This window comes from Mya arenaria, chromosome 8, assembly GCF_026914265.1.
Source record: "Mya arenaria isolate MELC-2E11 chromosome 8, ASM2691426v1".
NCBI classification, from domain to species: domain Eukaryota; kingdom Metazoa; phylum Mollusca; class Bivalvia; order Myida; family Myidae; genus Mya; species Mya arenaria.
The window spans coordinates 24,203,401-24,222,437 of NC_069129.1; the positions used below are offsets into that span (position 1 = coordinate 24,203,401).

The window sequence follows — 19,037 nt, forward strand, 5'->3', positions numbered from 1 at the left end:
ATTTTTTGTTTTGGAATGAGCCAATTTTTGCGCAAATGTCTTGATACCAGTGGTATAAGACTGCTGACAAAATATCAGATACAGTTTTTCAGTTTTATATTCGCAAATTGATGTTTTATGGCTAAAAATGATACTACAGTAACGTTTTAAGAAAAATGAAAAATGTCGGCAGTTTTCCAAACAATTTAGATCTGTTTTATTGTGAGTAATCTTATTATTTGTATAGAAAGCATTGCTGCCAAAATTAGCCGAGTCTGGGACAAAAAAGGTCAATCTGTGAGAGTGCAACTTTAAATTACTATAAACACTATTTTAAATTCTACCATTAATGGACACTTTCTTGCCTTTTTGCAATGTTTAAGATTGCAAGTAATATCAGATAATTTAAAATTTACGAAGAAAAAAATCTAAATTTTCATTAAGTTGAAATTATTCACTAAGATACCCCAGAGGTTTATTACCTGGTAGCTGGTACTGTATGGATAAAATACACTAAGATTACAACTTCATATAACTCGTACATTATACTGTAACGAATATTATTTTATAAGTAATTAATAAAGTATTTTAATGATGAAGTCAATTTATTGCTAATAAACAATTATTACTTGCTGCTACCTTTTATACCCCACCCACACTCAACAGTCAGGGCTTTTTTCACATTTAGGTGAATCGGCCCTAGCCCTTTTGGAGGGGAAAAATCGCGCGTTTGTTTTTCTAATCTAGGCCTCACGATATCTATTTGTTCATGTTCTTGAAATCCCCCACTTGATTCTTATGGTTCACAGTGGCAGATCCCGTAATTCATAACTGGGGGACACAAGTGGGTTGGAGGGCTGTTCTTCCATCCACATGGATATTTTCAATGATGTATAGAAATTACACGTTTACACCATACATGCTTATTAAGATAGTAAATGTATAACATCAGACAAAACTAGGTGGATATCATTATGATGTCCATCAAAAGTTTCGTGGGTTTGCTGGAGCAGGTTTTGAACAGGGACTTGCGTTAGAGGGGCGTTACTTAGGGGCACAACTTTTTGGACATGATCCCTCGAGTGGGCATGACATTAATATGTTTAAAATGTGGGAAGTGGGGTTTAGGGGTACCCCCCCCTAGAATATTTTAAATATTTTTAGTCTGAATTGGTGCATTATGGCGTAATTAAGTACTTTTTCTGAGAAATATTGACAAAAAAAAATTAACGTTTAAGTTTGCTTGCGGGCCAACTTGGGAGGGGGGACACAGGCCCTACCGCCACTCCTCCCCCCACTGAACGACCCGCCCATGGTTCACTTGTAAATAAAATAAATGAACAATTTTTGCTTGCTTGGGTATATAAGTAAAAAAAAAACTGACAGGGGCAGTATAAATCTGGGTCAGTGATTTATAACCCATTTAGGAACATTGATCGTCAAAATGAAATAAAAGATGAAGTTAATTTTAGTTTTTATTGTGAAATAAAGAGAGAGTACTCGGACTTGTATTACAACCGGGAATTTACAGTAAGTAGGCGAAGATGTTTTCTCCCACCTCAGATAAGTAGATCCAATAATTTAACCATGCTAGAAATTCTTATCTTGCCCACGGGCGAAGATAAAATGCCCGTATGGAACTACTTTTTAACGGTCACCACATTATAATTACCTCCCTTGTTGAAGACTGGACCGTCAGTAGCATCAAGGAAATCTTATCTTATGGTAATATTTAGAACGCTAATTAATTATTTCTCGCTTCAAATGTCACCATAAAACAGTTTTCACGCACCATTCAAGAAATAATGCTTCATTTTCCTTAGAACTATTTAAAAAGACCGATTTGACTATTAACATTAACTGGATCACTGCGCGCGTATCCACGACAACCACGTGCTATCGCATATCCATACGCTTATATATACTTTATTGCTTTATTCCACGTACACTATATGGCAATGTTTATATCATCTTGTCCTGCCATGGGACTGATCCCACAGCTGAGTTAAAGTATATCTTTAAATATTCACGTCACTTTTTCGCAGCAGTGCTGTCTTTGTTAGCGCCTTTAGCCCGGTCCACGTCGTGCATATTCGCGTTGTTCCTCCACGAACCTAGGACAACTTCGTGGTTGACGTCCTCGTGGTCGAGAGCTTCGTTCTGTAGGGTCGGGTAGCGCATTCTCATCAAGTTGTGGAGGCAAACACAAGCCTCCACAATGAGCCTTGCTGTCTCAGGCTGCTGTTGCATAGTCCCTAGTAGAACCTTCCAACGCTGTGCCAGAATGCCAAAGGCATTTTCGACTATTCTTCGGCCTCGGGAGATGCGGTAGTTGTAGATTCGCTGTTCCTTCGTCAGGTTGCGCGCTGCGTAGGGCTTCATCATGTTAGTCCGGAGACCAAAGGCATCGTCGCCAAGGAGGAAGTATGGCGTATCCCGGTTGTCGTATGGCAGAGGTGCAGGAACTGGAAAACCTATGGAACCGTCACAGAGGCACTCTTTCAGTTCGGAGTCGTTGTTGATCATGGCATCTGACATGTAGCCATCTCCCCCCACGTCTATCCACAAAAAGTTGTAATGAGCATCTACTAGTGCCATTAACACGATGGAGAAGAATCCCTTGTAGTTGTGGTACAGGCTCCCACTGTTTGCTGGCTTTCGTATGGCAACGTGTTTTCCGTCAAGCGCACCACACGCGTGAGGGACGTTCCAGCGGCGCTCGAACTTCTCGGCTACTGTTGTCCATTCCCCAGAAGTGATAGGGCACTTCATCACCTCATCCTTGTACTCGCCTACTATGGCCTGACATACTTCCTTCACGACAAGAGACAATGTATTCGCTGGGAGTCGGAAGTCGAATTTCATGCTGGAGTACATGTCACGAGACGCTAGGTGGCATAGAGTGACTGCCAGCTTCGTCCCTGGGTTGATGGCTTTCCTGTAGTTTGTATCCTGCTTGGTGATTCGTTGGCCAAGCCTGGTGAGCAGCTCATCAAACATTTCTGGTTGAACCCTAAGGAAATTCTGGAACGATGCCGGATCTTCTCGCCTCAGCTCAGGCATGAGGCGGTTGAAGTGGCCAAACTGTTCTCTTCGGACATCACCGAGCCATGGTCTAACCCAGCATCTTCTTAACCTTGCCCTTCTTCTCCTTCGCCGTCTGATCAGTTTTACAGCTATGACATGATCATCTGCCTGCTGCTGCTGCTGGACAATAAGTATATGTTGCAGTGCGAGCAAGTTCATCATTTATTCGGCCCTGATGATGGTGAGTACGAGAAATACACTGATAAAGATAGGATGAAATATTGGGTTTATAGCTCTTCGAGGGCGAACAGTAGGAACGCGCTAGGAACGCAGTGCAAACTCCGTAGAAACGCAATAGTCGTAGTAGGCACCCCGCAGAAACGCCATTAACGCCGCAGGGACGCATTGAGAACGTTGTAAGGTCGCGGACAATAGCTGAAATCCCGAAATATCCGCCCTGACATCGCGGTAAGGACGCCATAGACGTGATGGGGTCGTGGTAAGAACCCCATAGACGTGGTAAGGACGCAGTAAGGTCGCCATTGGTTCCCCCGATCCTTTTCTCCGCGTTTACATGGCGACTCTACCACGTCTGTACTACGTTCCTAAGGCGTTGTTCGGGTTCCTACTGCGATGCTACGGCGACCATGGCGACCTCAGGGCGATCCCACGGCGTCCTGAGCCAGGACGCGCTCAGGACGCCGAACCTCGGCGTTTACTTTGAACATGTCCAAAGTAAACGCCGTCGCTCTGCGGCCTTCGGCGTCCTTGGGGTCCCAACGGCGTCTTGATGCGTTCTCACCACGACCCTACGGCGTCCATGGCGTCCCTTCCACGTCCTGGGTCGCCGTAGGGACGCAGTAAGGACGCCAGTCCGGTGTGACGGCTGCATAAAACTTGATTCTAAAAAATAAAATATCAAAATGATTATCGTGTGGATAGATCCATTTAAGTTAAAAATTGTAAACATGAGAATATTAGAGATGCACACAATTGTTTTAATATACCAAAAGGAATACATAAATGTTGAAAACAATGGTATAAAGGATACCGAGGGTTTTTTTAAAGAAAGGTGCAGAAAACACGGCATTTCTACTTTATGAGACGATGGTAGATCGCTCTCAATCTTTTAGCACTTACTAATCATTTAATATTTTTGCGTTTTCGGCTATCAAATATACGGTTACAATCTTGTAATCATTAATTAATATTTTCTATAAATTAAATGCATTATTTAGTAAGTAGTTAAAGGTTTATTCCTAAAAAAATATGTTTGTTTTATAATTTGAATAAGAGTGTCACTTTAATAAGACTCCAATTAGGAACAAAAACATAGTGCTCGAAACGGACAAATGATCATACCTCTTCACATACACGGATTTTTCTTTCGAGTCCTCACGGATCGCCAACTCGTAGTAAATCGCAAGCATTCGTAAATAACTCGCTGTTTTTTTTGTAAATGACTCGCAATAACTCACAGACACTCTTAAGGACCCATGAAGGGAGAGGTCACTTTTTGACTTTCAAACATGTTCTAACGATTAACCACAGATTGATTTTCCCAGAGACCCAGACAGATTTTGTGCGGTTATATCGGTAGATAAATAGTTTTAAATGGTTCTATTTTTCCAGAATAGAGATATATCTTACACAAATATTGTTACACTTTTTCTTTTGCGAAATTTTTACTTAAAAGAAAAGTTAACAAAATGTATCAATCAAGAACAGAACAGAATTTATTACACGTAAACTATACATATTTTTGTGTTTATATACATATTAAATATATTACAATTACAATAATACAATGTAGTGTGAAATATTAAATAAATATTATAATCAATCTATGTTTGAGGATGAACTGGAATTGTAAATCACAAATCTATCAAACTATAATAGTATACAGAACAGAACAGAACATATTTTATTACACGTACATTTTACAGTTTTTTTGTGTTGAGTTTTCATATAAATAAATATATCAACATTACAACTAAACTATGCAGTGAGCGACTAAAATAATTGACATATAAAGGATGAACTAAAAAAAGTACTATAATTGCAATTATCAAAGTTAGAACAAAAATATTATTTGACTTTCGTATATGCTTGAACAATCATTTTCAATATATAATTGAAAACATGACAAAAATATAATTGAATACATGACAAATATATAATTGAATACATGACAAATATATAATTGAATATCATAACATAAGGGTATAACGTGATTTAAATATTCTAAATGATTATGTAAAAAAACTACTAAACATCAAGTAAACATCAATCACTAAACTTACTAACTCTAGACGTGTGTTCGCGCTTGGGTAGATTTAGTAAACAAAACTATTAATTAAACCACAGTATGAAATGCAAGGGCCGCTCGGGAATGCGATGTTAATTGGAAACATATGCCATTTAGGCCGTAGAGGTTTAAAAAGTTGAAAATCTGATGAAACGCTTGGTCAAACGCGGTGGTCACATACTTTGGCCATTTTCGTATAAAAAACCATGATTTTTTAAGTCTTGGTAAACAGAGGAGTTTTACCACTAAAGGATTTTGCTAAAATAACTTTAAAAAAAATCAACTTAACGTAAAATTAAGAAGGAAAACTCTGCTGAGCAATGTAGTTTGTATCGTATCAAAAGTTTGTTGTTCTCCCTTATTTATTGACTGTAAAAACAAATTAAGGTGTTTCCAATTGCAACTAATTGCAAAGAGAACTGAACTGAATAAAATCTATTTTAATCTTATTGGATGTTGTTATAAAAGAAGCAGCGAAGCGGTTAAGCTTGAAGAACCTGGGTTTAATAAAATATTATAACGAGATTAGTTATACAAAGCCGTAGGGTAACAATATAAGGTCAAAATATGTTTATTTGGATTAAAGTGTGGTTAAAAGTTTTCAAGACTTTCTCAGACGAATAGAGAATACTGACTGCTCTTGAGAAAGTTTAGACTGTCTAACATTCTCAGCTTGGCTTCATTATCGTTTGGGATATTTATCTGACTTCTGGGCCGTATTCATTAAGCATCTTAAAGGGACTGTGCACCAGATTCGCACCCCAATATTTTTTTTCTGTTACGAATCTCAGGACATTTATTTAATAAAATGTTTACAATGATGATATCATTGTAAAGAAAATACCAAAATGTAAAAACAAAACGCATCGGAGTCCGGGCTCGAACCGATGTCGCCAAAATTGCAGGCCAGTGTTGTATACACTGTGCTACGAAGGCTAACCCTAAACGGTTGGAATATTTAAGCTATATACCTAACTTGGTAATATCACGTGATAACATCGACTAGCCATAAGGAATTAATTCTACTAGGTAGACAAACCTAGTAAAAAAGATTAATGGAAGAATACGAAAATACTGCGAAAAATTGATAAATTGTTAACTATGTGGTACTACAGTTATAAAGTTTCAATGCATAGTACACATCGATACAAAGTTTATGTCAGTTTTCGACATTTTTTTCTCTTTTTTTTCGCTATTTCATCATACGGAGAACAGTCCCTTTAAAGTCAATTGCTTAATTTTTTCAATGTCAAATAACAATTAATTTATACGTGTTTTAAACATTAGAGTATGTTTTGTTTTATGAGGTCAATGTGAATGATGTATTTTGGAAATTCTTTATTTCTTATTTCATATGACTAAAGAGGTACTAAAATTACGAAAGTGACTTAAGTTAAGAAATCACTTAAGAAGTTATTATTAAAGCCCCAGGGCCGCCGTTTCGGAACAAGACCAGCAAACCCTATTAAAGTTTAAGCACGACAGGCAAAGTTATAATAATGATTACATAAATTACATAAAAAGATTTTATTAAAAACAGACTGGGCATTTGCTGAACACCAAACACGAACTACTGTAATATACTACAATATAGTAATTATAAACAGAGGCGGGTTAAGGACTTAATGTTAAAGGGGTCGTAGCCTCTGAACTTGTGCCCTTCCACTCTCATAACCGATATTTATTTTAAAGCGTTGGAAAAGCGTTTTGGGGAATCCCCCACGAAATATCTACCATTTCTAGTCCAAATAGTGCACAGACTTATTGTAAATGTTGTATCAATATAGACGTATATAGAATAGACACGATTAAGTGAACAATTTTGTTGACTGAATATTGCCCCTAAAGCACGAAGGTTTGTCAACTTCATGGCATAATTAATATCGACTACTGGCTCATTTACATGCTTGATTTCATTGTCACATATTGCGTTTATTAAGGTTATATTTAAGATATAGTTAGCTGTTAATTAAATGGATATGTGTCTACATACTGTATGTTTAGTAATGTAGGGCATATTTGATTGTCATTTGAATATGGAAGTGGTTGACAGCCGACCTGGTACAAATGTAGAGTTATTCATAAATGGTCATGTTAATTACTAAAACGTGTATGCTTTGGGTTGTAAAGCTGTCATCTTGATAGTATTTAACAGAGATGATTTTGGATGTAAAGACAGAGGGGCTATAGAAGGCAAGGAAAGCGGCCTTGGGTCCTTAATGGACGGCAGTTAGGATGTGGGATTACCTTTAATGTCATGCTGTATTTAGAACTGATTATTATACTTAGAAAGAACGTGGAACAATAAAGAACTAATACTCGAACAATTGTTGGTTGTGAACTTAAAGAATTATCACGAAAGTTAATTGAACAGTAGCATTACGCTACATCATTTACTATGTAGCAATGGGGAAGTTCGAAACATTAAAGTGACAGTCTTATTCAAATTTAATACATACACATGTATAACAAACATACATTTTGACTGATAAACCTTTAACTATTTACTAAAAATACATTTATGGAAAATTATACTGATAACAATTTGAAACGATGTATTTAATAGCAGAAAGCGCAAAAAATATTAAAAATGATTGGTGAATGCTGAAAGATTAACTGTGGTCTATTTCAGTCTCATAAGGTAGATACCATGTTTTATGTTCATTTCGTTCAAATATAATTCGGTATCCTCCATAAGATCCATTGTTTTCGACATTTATTAATCTTTTTGGAATATTAATTTATAATTACTAACTGTGGTAAATCTTATTTGGGAGTAAGAGTGCATCTTTAAAATGTTGTCTTAATTTCTATTCTCGAGGAAATTGTGGTAATACCTTCACACCATAAGATAAAAAAAAACACTAACTAGTTGGATATATTTTCGGATTTCACTCAACAAACATAAGCCAGGAACTGGTCTATTTCAGCCTGCAATGGTTCACCTTTTGGATGCAGATTCAAGTGACCATACGCGACACTTATAGAAAACGCGTCCAGGTAAATAACCTTGTCTAGAATGGAGTTTAGTTCCTCATAAATTATTTCACGGTAAATAAGGCCTATTCTGACATCAAACCACTTCCTGTCGTTTGCATGCTGATGTGGCCCTTTCAGAAGTACCTTTGAAAGCGGATACTTTGATTTTAACATGGTGATTGGTTCAACGAAGCTTCTGACTCTGCTTCTGAAAGCTTCCAATGGGTAATTTTGGAGATGTGCGTCCATTGTAATTAAAATAATTAACCCAGAACCGTTCAAGGGCAGAGTACCTTTGTTTAATATGTCATTAAGTTTGTAAGCGATGGAAGAAGAAAGGCGATTGGTGGTACTGGTCTTCGCGGCAACCGGCAGGGCATGCTTCGAATATTCAAAATGCATGTTCTGTGTTGGATCACTGAACAACAAACCGTTATTTTGATCTCGAATAAGATTTGTGGAATTCAGTTTTGATATGATTTCATAGAAATACTGCCTAACAGTTGAATCCCCAAAGACGTAGAATCGTTTCCCAGCGAAGCAGCGCCTGAGGGTGGCTGTATCTCTGACCTGCTTGTGACGGCAGTGTAACATTCTCCAGCCCTGGTTTATTCCCAGTCCTGTCGGGTATGTATCCTGCCACGACAACAGTGCTGATCGATTATTGCAGTCAGTTTTCTCTGGTTCGAAGTTATATTCACTTTTCTCACCAACGAAGGTTCTATTGATATTCGAAGGCGATTGGGATATATTCAATGAATGTGTGCTATTAAGTAGATCTACAACTTGACTAAGTATTACAACGGAATCGTTCTTTTTACGTGCTTCGAAGTCCATGTGTGTCAATTTAAATATGGTAGAACTGCAAGATAGATGAAGACTTTTGGGATGCCCACAATAAAGTGTCATGTTAAAATTGTATTTCGTTAGGTTGCATATCTTATCATATCCTACAACTTTCGGCACAGCAGAACAGCGTGTTTCTTCTGCGATGTTTGTTTCCTGAAATATGACCCACATACCGTGAGGGTTCTTAAGTGAATACGCGGAATTCCCATACAGAGCCATGGCCAAGAAACGCCTGCAGCAGTTCTGGTATTTAGAAACAATCATGGCACGTATCTCCGTAGGTCCCGACCATAACACTTTTACAGTTGCGGAGTACGTGCCATTTTCGTTGTCGATCACCGTACCAGCAACGACCGCAATAGGCTCCACTTCTTTGGTCGCCATCGAACCACCAGGTGCAAGCCTAAGTGCCCGCACTGAAACCACATCGCCGCCGTGGTTTCTCGGTCGTCCTGTGACGTCATGCAAACGAACCAACACGTGCAGTTCGTTTGTTTGCATGTTATGACCTAGCAGCGACAAGTTCGAATAACGTCCTGACGACAATTCACTGGAGGAACCACACACTGTGTTTGCATCTTCACCTGAAAGACAGAATAAGTCGTGTAGGTATATTTAAGTATGAAATTATTGTAAATGAATCATTCACCTTGGTGATTTTCTACATATCTTTGACGTCTGCATTTAATTAATAAACTTAATTTTAATCTGCTTAAATGAATTCCCTCATTTCTCATCTAGGCTCCCGCGCAACTCTGGTTTTGGTGCTTTAAATATTTCATATTGCATGAATGTGTGTGTTTCTATTCTACTGACTCACGTTTTAACTAGTGACTAGTAATACTTTCTATTAAAGTGACACTCTTATTCGAAATCAATACATACACATGTAAATCAAACACAATTCTTTTTGTGATACACCTTTAACTACTTACTAAAGAATGCATTTATGGAAAATATATATTACTAATAACAAGATTGTAACCGTGTATTCAATAGATGAAAACGCAAGAATATTAAATGATTTGTGGGTGCTAAAAGATTAACTGTGACCTACTATCGTCGGATAAGGTAGAAATGACGTGTTCTCTGCACCTTTCTTTCAAACTAAACTCGGTATCCTTCATAAGAACCATTGTTTTCGACACTTATTCATCCTTTTCGGTACATCAAAGCAATTGTATTAATTGTGGTAATTCTTGGTTGGGAGTAAGAGTGCATCTTCAAACGTATGTTAACTTTATTTGGATCAGGGTAAAAAAATATATTTTTCACAGTTAAACCTATTCTGTTGTGTGTTTGGTGTCTTGCATAAAAAACGACTTGCATTGTATTTAGGTAAAAATGTATAGATTACTAGTAGCAATGTGTTTTAAACATTGAACTTACTAAAAAAACATTTTCATAATTTTACATGCACTTGCATTACATATAAATCAACTACTTAATAACCATATAGCGATATCACTAAACATAGATTATAAGTATCTTCCATGGTGGAGAGTGTAAGATAGGTTCATCCCGACCCGAGCGTAGGGTGATTTGCGGAAACGAGGTTTACCGCAAAACATCATGCGCGAGGGTCGGGATGAATATATCTTACACGAGCGGTTATGGTAGATGCTTTTTCTCTCACCTCAGTTAAACAAAATAAAGTAAAAATGTATTTTTTGCTGGAACTCTTTTGTGTTTAGTGAAAATAATTGCGTATGGATATGCGATAATTCGTGGTTTTCATGGATATGCGCGCAGTGATTTACATTATGTTAATAGTTAAATCGGTCTTTAAATAGTTCTAAGGAGAGGGAAGCATTATTTCTTGAAAGGTGCGTTAAAACTGTTTTATGGTGACATTTGAAGCGAGAAATAATTAATTAGCGTTCTAAATATTGCCACAAGACAAGGTTTCCATGATGCTTCAGACGACAATCTTCAACAAGGGAGGTAATTACAATGTGTTGACCATTAAAAAGGAGTTCCATACGGGCATTTCATCTTCGCCCGTGGGCAAGATAAGAATTTCTAGCATGGTTAAATTATTGGATCTACTTATCTGAGGTGGGAGAAAGATGTATATTTATGTGTTATACAAGGTTTTTGCAGACCATTTCATTCTTAACGACTAGAAGGCTATTTGATGATTATCATATTGCTAGCTTGTAAGTAATCAAAACCAGACCAAATATGTTTGCAACTTGGCATTTAATAAAAATGCCATAACATATATTTATACATCAGTTGTTCGAACAATATGGTACACACTGATTACTTAACTGGCCGCTGAAAGGGGGGGGGGTGGAAATGATGATATTACATGCTATGCTAGGTGATGGTGTTGTCCTATAACCCTTCTGGTCCAGGTTCATTGTTAGGAAAAACTGTTTTTGAGCCTAACCCTTATTCATTCATTTAAAAATATTTAAATTTTGAAAATATATACTGTAACGACCCATTGATATAAAGAGAAAACACTGAACCAGGGGCTACATACCTGTGACTAGAAAGTATACTATGTATTTTTATCCCGCACATACATATTAAAATGAAAAAAAAATGGGCACGGGCCGAATTAAGAAAAAATAGAAATAAAAATAAAAACCATAGTAACCCATAACTCTATATATGTACATGAACATTTAAAAAAAGAGGAACATAAATAATGTCAACGCACTCTATGGACTAGAGAAATGAACCATATCCATATTCGCGGCATTTTGGGTACAAAATTACTCCTTTGGCGAATATCCCACCAACCGATGGGGGCTAAACTTCCCCTTTGGCTTCAAAATTTTGTCTAAGTCACACTTGGGGATGTGACGGGGTCAAGCCATAATGCAGCCATTATAGGGCACGGGCAGACCTTTATAAACTCAACAACAGCGAGGCGGTGGAAATAACAATTATTTGATTCACGCGATGTTCATTCGCAGAAGACAAATAAACAATGGTGAATGATATTCATTGGCAGGTTATAGCACATGACTTTCAGGCAAAAAAAAATGATTCAATTTTAGATGTATATTTTTCGGATGAATTTCCTCAAGGGGTCTGATCTATTCTCCTGTAGACACCCGAACAACACTGGAATTTTGGCATTAAACATTTCATTTTGCATGGAGAATGTTTGTATTGCTATTTTACTTACTTTCAAGGTACAATTAGCGATAGTTTATATTTAGTTTATTATTGTTTAACTTGCAATACTAATGATATTGAAGATGAATTTCATTTTATATGCATATGTCCATGTTATTCCGATGTTAGAAAGAAATATCTAAAACGTTGTTACTATATGCACCCTTCTGTATACAAATTTCTACGATTATTGAAATCAAATGATAGAAATGAATTAATTAAACTAGCTTTGTATATTGAAGAAGCTCTTGTTATTCGAAATAATTTGTTGAATGTTGAAAGATAAATGTTTAGTTCAGCCTTCTATTTTTGTTACACATAGTATGTTGCCTTTGTTACACATAGTATGTTGTGTTATATAAAAGAACGTATTTACCATTACAAATTGTATATACAGGTTGACATGTTATATGAAAATATATATGTGTATGTAGATGATGTACATTGTACAAATTTTAATAAAATGTCTGTCTGTCTGTATGTCTATATTATGAAAATAACTTACCTAAGGAATAATCTACGCTCTTGATGAATTCTAAATGACGCTTTCGAGATGAAAACGTGTAATCTATAAAGACATGTCTGTCTATCAACTCTCCGATTGGAAAATTTAAATGTCCCAAAATCGTAACGGTCTCATATTCACTAAAATATTCCGAATTCATATATAAACATCCCACTATCGTAATCACTACCATTATAAAGAATCCTAATTTCTTTTTTAAACTCATGCCAGTGAATTTATTTTTCATCTCCATTATTTAAGTCTGTCACACGTCAATACTTCAAAACTATGTCCACTTGAATATAAATTCTCATACTGAATTTCAGAATTAAACCCTTAGGATATTATCAACCGTGCTTAAATATCCCAAATTGTCAGATAATGGAAAGGGCGCAATAAACAAATTGTGAAATCAATAAACACCTCGGTCGAGATCGTTTGCTAAGTCACGATCTATCTTTTTTCTGTCTATACGTACGGTCATTTTAAACGTGTGCTGTATATGCTCCAGGTTTACAAGATGTGCGTGTTGAATGTCGGTACTCGATTTTTTTCTTAAATTAAATATTTAATCGATTACATTGATTGTTTACCCAAAATATACGCTCCTTCTCGGTGTTTTCACAGTTTGCAAAATTCTTAATTGGTAATGCTATATGTTTAATAAAGTTTTAAGTTTCAAAGTTTTGAAACTTTATATCTTTGATAAGAATCAGAATCAGAATGTATTTTATTTGGATTTAAACATGTAGTTTATCATCCATAAACATGTAACAATAATATGTACATGTCAATAGTAAATAAATACAAACACAATACAACAAACGTGTTATGTTAACCTATAATGGTATAATATATACAGCGGTATACTGCATAAAGTTACTTTTAAGTATTGTTATTCACTTCGAAACTCAATGACCAAATTTGATAACAACAATAATAATAATAATAATGATAATAATCGCAAGAATGAAGATATTTATGAAGTAACTCATCATAATCCGTTAAAACCCAAAAATAAATTAATAAGACTTTGCTGGAGGGTAAATTAATAACTTTCAAAACAAATATCATATTTACTAAAAAGGTTAATTACACAGGTCTGTATATTTATATTTAGACCAAAAGAAGGCATTTATTTCAAATAGAGCTAAAATAACGAGTGGAGAGCATTTTAATAAATATGGCTTCGAGAAGGAAACATTTACAATACATAGAATGTTAAAACAATGACAATCTTAACCGTGTAATACATTATCTCTAATTTTAATAGCACAACGTATATAAGTAATCATTTTATATAATACATCAGAGTTCTTGCATACAACAAGTTCAAGAAATTTGACCATATTTGGTCTTTGAATAACATGCGCCGGTAAATAGCGTTTACGGATAGTTTTATATTTTTGACAAACACACATAAAATGGAATTCATCTTCTATGTCCCCAGAATGACACACTTCACAACGTCTCTCATGTCTCTCTATACGATTGCGACCGTATCGTCCAGTTTCCACCCGTAGATTATGGCAAGATATCCTCATTTGTGTGAACAGTTTAAGCAAATGAGTAGGAATACTCGCACTTAGATATATTTCATATTCGAAGTCTCTTTTTATTTCCTTATAAACTGTTAACACAGAGTTTGATTGTAAATTACTTGTCCAGTCCTGGATAAAACAGTCTTTAATTCTTTGCTGGAACTCGTTTATAAATAGTTGTGTATTTATATGTGAGGCATTCTCCCAAACGTCACCAAAGCCGTATTTAAATAATAAGTTCTTAACATCAAATAACCAATTTTTCTTATTTGATTCTAAGTCCCGCAAAGACATCTCATATATACTTTTTACAATACAATTTTTGGTACATAATAGTTTTGCCCAATACTTGATGATACGTGTGTAACGGTTAATGAATAGTGGGTATATTCCTAACTCCCCATATATTGCCGCATTGCTTGCTGATGGTTTAACACCCAGAATCCGTTTGCAAAATTTTAAGTGTAAACGTTCAATGTCCTTCGATTTAGTAAAACCACAAACTTCAGATGAGTAATTTAGGATTGCCGTTACAAAAGCATCAAACAATTGACATTTTGTTTTAGGACTAAACGTAAGCTCTTTCAATTTATTGAGAAGCACATTCATTGCTTTTAATGCCTTTCCACATAGCAATTGTATATTTGAAGAAAAAGATCCATGACAATTAAACACAGTTCCCAGATAATTGAAATTATCAACGATCTCTAATAAACAATCGCAATATGTCCAGCTCTCGTTAGCACGAACATGTCCACGACGTCTGAATACCATAACCTAACTCTTTTCAACGTTCACTTTTAGCCCCCACCTATCACAGTAGGATTTAAGATTATTGAGTGTTGGCTGCATCTCTTCAGGAGTTTCTGCAAATATTGCCATGTCATCAGCATACAACAATAAAATTAATGTTATGTCAGTTAGAGATATTCCACTTGTTATATTATTTTCAAGATATAACTCTAAGTCATCTATAAACATTGACCAAAAAAATGGCGAACAAATATCTCCTTGCTTCAGGCCGACTGATATCTCTATGAACTCTGAGTATTTGCTGCAGTGTCTAACCCTTGCTTTTACAAAAGTATACATGGATCGTACGGTTCTAAGCATCTTTCCATTTATACCCATTGTATGTAATTTCAGCCACAGAGCATTCCTATTAACACTATCAAAACATTTTTGCATGTCAATATACGTACAATATAGTCTTTTACCATTATTCAACAACAAATGCCATCGCCATTCACAAGAGATTGACAATGATACAGTAAGTAGTAAGTAAATTGTTTATTATAGTGACATGTGTACATAGCATAATAACATTTCATAATACTTGTAAATAGTTTTACATTTACACCCGGCCCATCGGGTCCATAAGTCACCTATATATCAGCGGTATATGGAGCATAGTTTCATATAAAACATAAGTTGTATGTATCAGTGCAGATAAACAAACAATCAAGTACTATTTTAAATAGCATCACTGACTGGAATTAAAACAACAATAATCAATCGAGTATAGTGCAATTATTGCAAAATGATACATTTAAGTGATACGTGCATTGCATACAAAATATTTGTGGTATGCACCATCGCTCTTGTAACGGGCAACTGATATGCCCTGCCCTTTCTTGTCGTTGATGGTAATGATAATTGCCTTCGACTGTAATTCTCATTCATCAGAAGTTTGAAAATGAAAAATTTGTTCTTCGCATAGCATCATATCGCTGTTGCTTACGAGAATGAATATCGCATATTGCGAACTACACGATCAATGCTTTAAGCATACTGGTAATATGCTTACGCAACAAAAATACACATACGTTTTATAATTCGGCTTAATAATTTAACGTTTTGTACAGGTTTTATTTCGCAAACCTTGATTTTAAATGTGTTTGAGATTAAAACTTTTATTTGCAAGCAGTAATTCTTTCCGAGTCTTATCGAGTATCGGTACAGACACGCCTTCACCGGCAGAGCGGAAATTCCGACAAGTTTAAGCCAGTAACGAGGCGACATGTCATAAAAGGTATGCAATAAACCGTGAAACTAATTTTCAACTTGCCTGCGGGAAGGCTATAAAGTTTGCGCTCCATTTATTGTTTGTGTGTTAACAGATTAAAAAACAGCTTGGGTGTTAATCGATTAAATAGCGCAAACAGTACCATTCAATATCTGCAAACTGGGAAAACTATTATTTGAAAATTTAAATTGAATGCGAAATGTTTGTATTAATTTAAATTCAAAGAATGTAGATTTTATAGAAAAATGCCGACTGCACGATCTTTGAATCAAGTTTTTTTTCACCTTTATATGAAATAAAGAAAGTACTGTCAACAGTCGATGTTCCCAAAGACTGGTCATTCGTCTTCAAAATGTCGAAACGAAAAGCTGTGGATTCAGGTCCTTTCGATCCTTATTCCAACACTTCACAGCGGCACCCCACAGTAACTTGGTATTTGGACAGTTTTTTGGCCAGTCGAGCTACCTGATTCGAGCGTTTTGGTCCCTAGGATGATCTCTTGCTGAGAATCATAAAAAATGTAAATGTCAATGATAAAGATTGTATGAAATTTTAAAATATTTAATATGTAAACATATACGACTAAAATGGATTATTTGTTTATTATGTGTATTATAGAGTACTAAAACACATTTTGTTATGATTCTTAATCCAAGAGATCAACCTATGGACCAAATCGCTCGAATCAGGTAGCTCGACTGGTCAGAAATTAATGCAGTCCAAAAAAAACAAGTAACTGTGGGCACCCCTGTACTTTCAATGCGAACGAGTTTAATAATGATGCTGCAGACGAGTTCGGAAAGTGACTGTCAGTTTACTTCGAAGAAATATGCAAAACTATAGTAAGCCTTGAATGACATAAAATTGCGACATTTTTAACAATGTTGTGAATTTCTTCATTGACTCGATTTTTTTTATTGCGCCCTATCTTACTCAGTGTGTGTATACCACGTGATAAATTGCGTCATAAATGCTACGTCGGAAGACAATATGTTGATTTGACTTTAAACAAAGATAACTTCACTATTTCGTCACCATTTTAAATGAACCATAGCAAAGTCTACGCCGCTTACGCCCACCTTCGGTCTTTAACCAAAATTTGATTGCGAGTTTAGTTTCTTAAAACACTTCGACAAACCTTTTCACAATACGGCCGTCTGACGGAGCACTGACAAAACATTATTTTGGAAACAGGTTTGTCGAAGTGTTTGATGAAAGTAATGACCTCATCAAATTTCGGAAATAAAACAAATGCGAGTCTCTTTAAGCAGCATAGACTGCCCTTTGTTTCATTTAAAATGGTGTTGTAAATGAGAAGTTATCTTTGATTTAAGTCTTCATTTTAAGCCAATTTTTGCCTTCCGACGTAGCATATATGACTATATTTATCACGTTGTATACACACACTGTTACTCAGACTTTCAGTTTTCTCACGGACCTATAGTTCCGTATTTGTATATATGATTTCTACATTTACCCGGATATATGGTATCATTATCAAGGAGCAATTGTTCCAATTTATAAAAAGTTACTTTTGATTTTATGAAAGTTGTGTTAATATCTGTATTAATCTCTGGACAGTTATAAAGTGGGTTATATATATATAACGAGTTTTGGTAAAAAGCCCACAAGTGTATCTTATATTACTGCATAAACTTACCGAAGGAAAGATCTACGTTCTTCATATATTCTAAATGTCGCTTTGGAGATAAAACCGTTTAATCCTTACAGTCATGTATCAGTGCGTGTATACCACGTGATAAATTGCGTCATAAATGCTACGTCGGAAGGCAATCTTCTGTTTCAAATGAAGACTCTAAACAAAGATTACTTCACTATTTCCCCACCATTTTAAATGAAACAAAGCACAGTCTACGCCGCTTACGAAGCCCCACCTTCGGAATTTACCAGAGTTTGATTGAGGGTTTAGTTTCTTAAAACACTTCGACAAACCTTTTCACAATACGGCCGTCTGACGGAGCACTGTCAAAACATTATTTTGGAAACAGGTTTGTCGAAGTGTTTGATGAAACTAATCACCTTGTCAAGCTTCGGTAATAAATCGAATGCGGGGCTGTCAACGCGGCATAGACTGTCCCTTGTTTGATTTAAAATGGTGTAGTAAAAGAAAAGTTACCTTTGATTTAAGGCTTCATTTTTTAGCAGAATGTTCCTTCCGACATAGCATATATGACGTATTTTATCACGTGGTATACACCCACTGTGTATGTCTGTCGTTTGGAACAATAACTCTCTAATTGGAATATTTAAATGCCCTGGGGCCGTATTCAATAAGCATCTTAGTGAATATTTTCAACTTAGTGAGAATTTCGTAATTTTTGACAACGATTATTTTAAATACCCGCTACTTTTCATCAGATTTATTCATTTGCATATGTTGTTTAGACCATTTTCTTGCTTATTTTCATATTTTTGGTGTACAAACATTGTTCGTTTTCTTAAAATTCAAATTTTTTACTTAGTTGAAAATTATTACTAAGATGCTTATTGAATACGGCCCCTGGGCTCGTAACGGTCTCATAGTTATGTATTTCAGCCCAGAAATACAACATTTTCATGTTTTGTGCAGTCGTTTATCGGAATTAAAGGCAAGCATTCGGCTGCATCGTAATTAAGTGTGCAAATATTTTATAAATGCGAGTTTACAAGAAGTTATATAAAATAATT

At 35.7% G+C, this 19,037-nt stretch overlaps 1 protein-coding gene across 1 annotated transcript; it reads right to left on the minus strand.

Moving 5' to 3' along the window:
• Positions 1–2,010: 2,010 nt before the first annotated feature.
• Positions 2,011–3,228, minus strand: LOC128244077 (putative nuclease HARBI1). The gene has a single exon (XM_052962093.1). The coding sequence runs from the start codon at positions 3,226–3,228 to the stop codon at positions 2,011–2,013; it is 1,218 nt and encodes a 405-aa protein (XP_052818053.1).
• Between the last annotated feature and the right edge of the window lie 15,809 nt (positions 3,229–19,037).

Bases quoted from the DNA above. Each gene is read 5' to 3' on its own strand.
- LOC128244077 (XM_052962093.1), bottom strand. From the start codon at position 3,228: ATGATGAACTTGCTCGCACTGCAACATATACTTATTGTCCAGCAGCAG.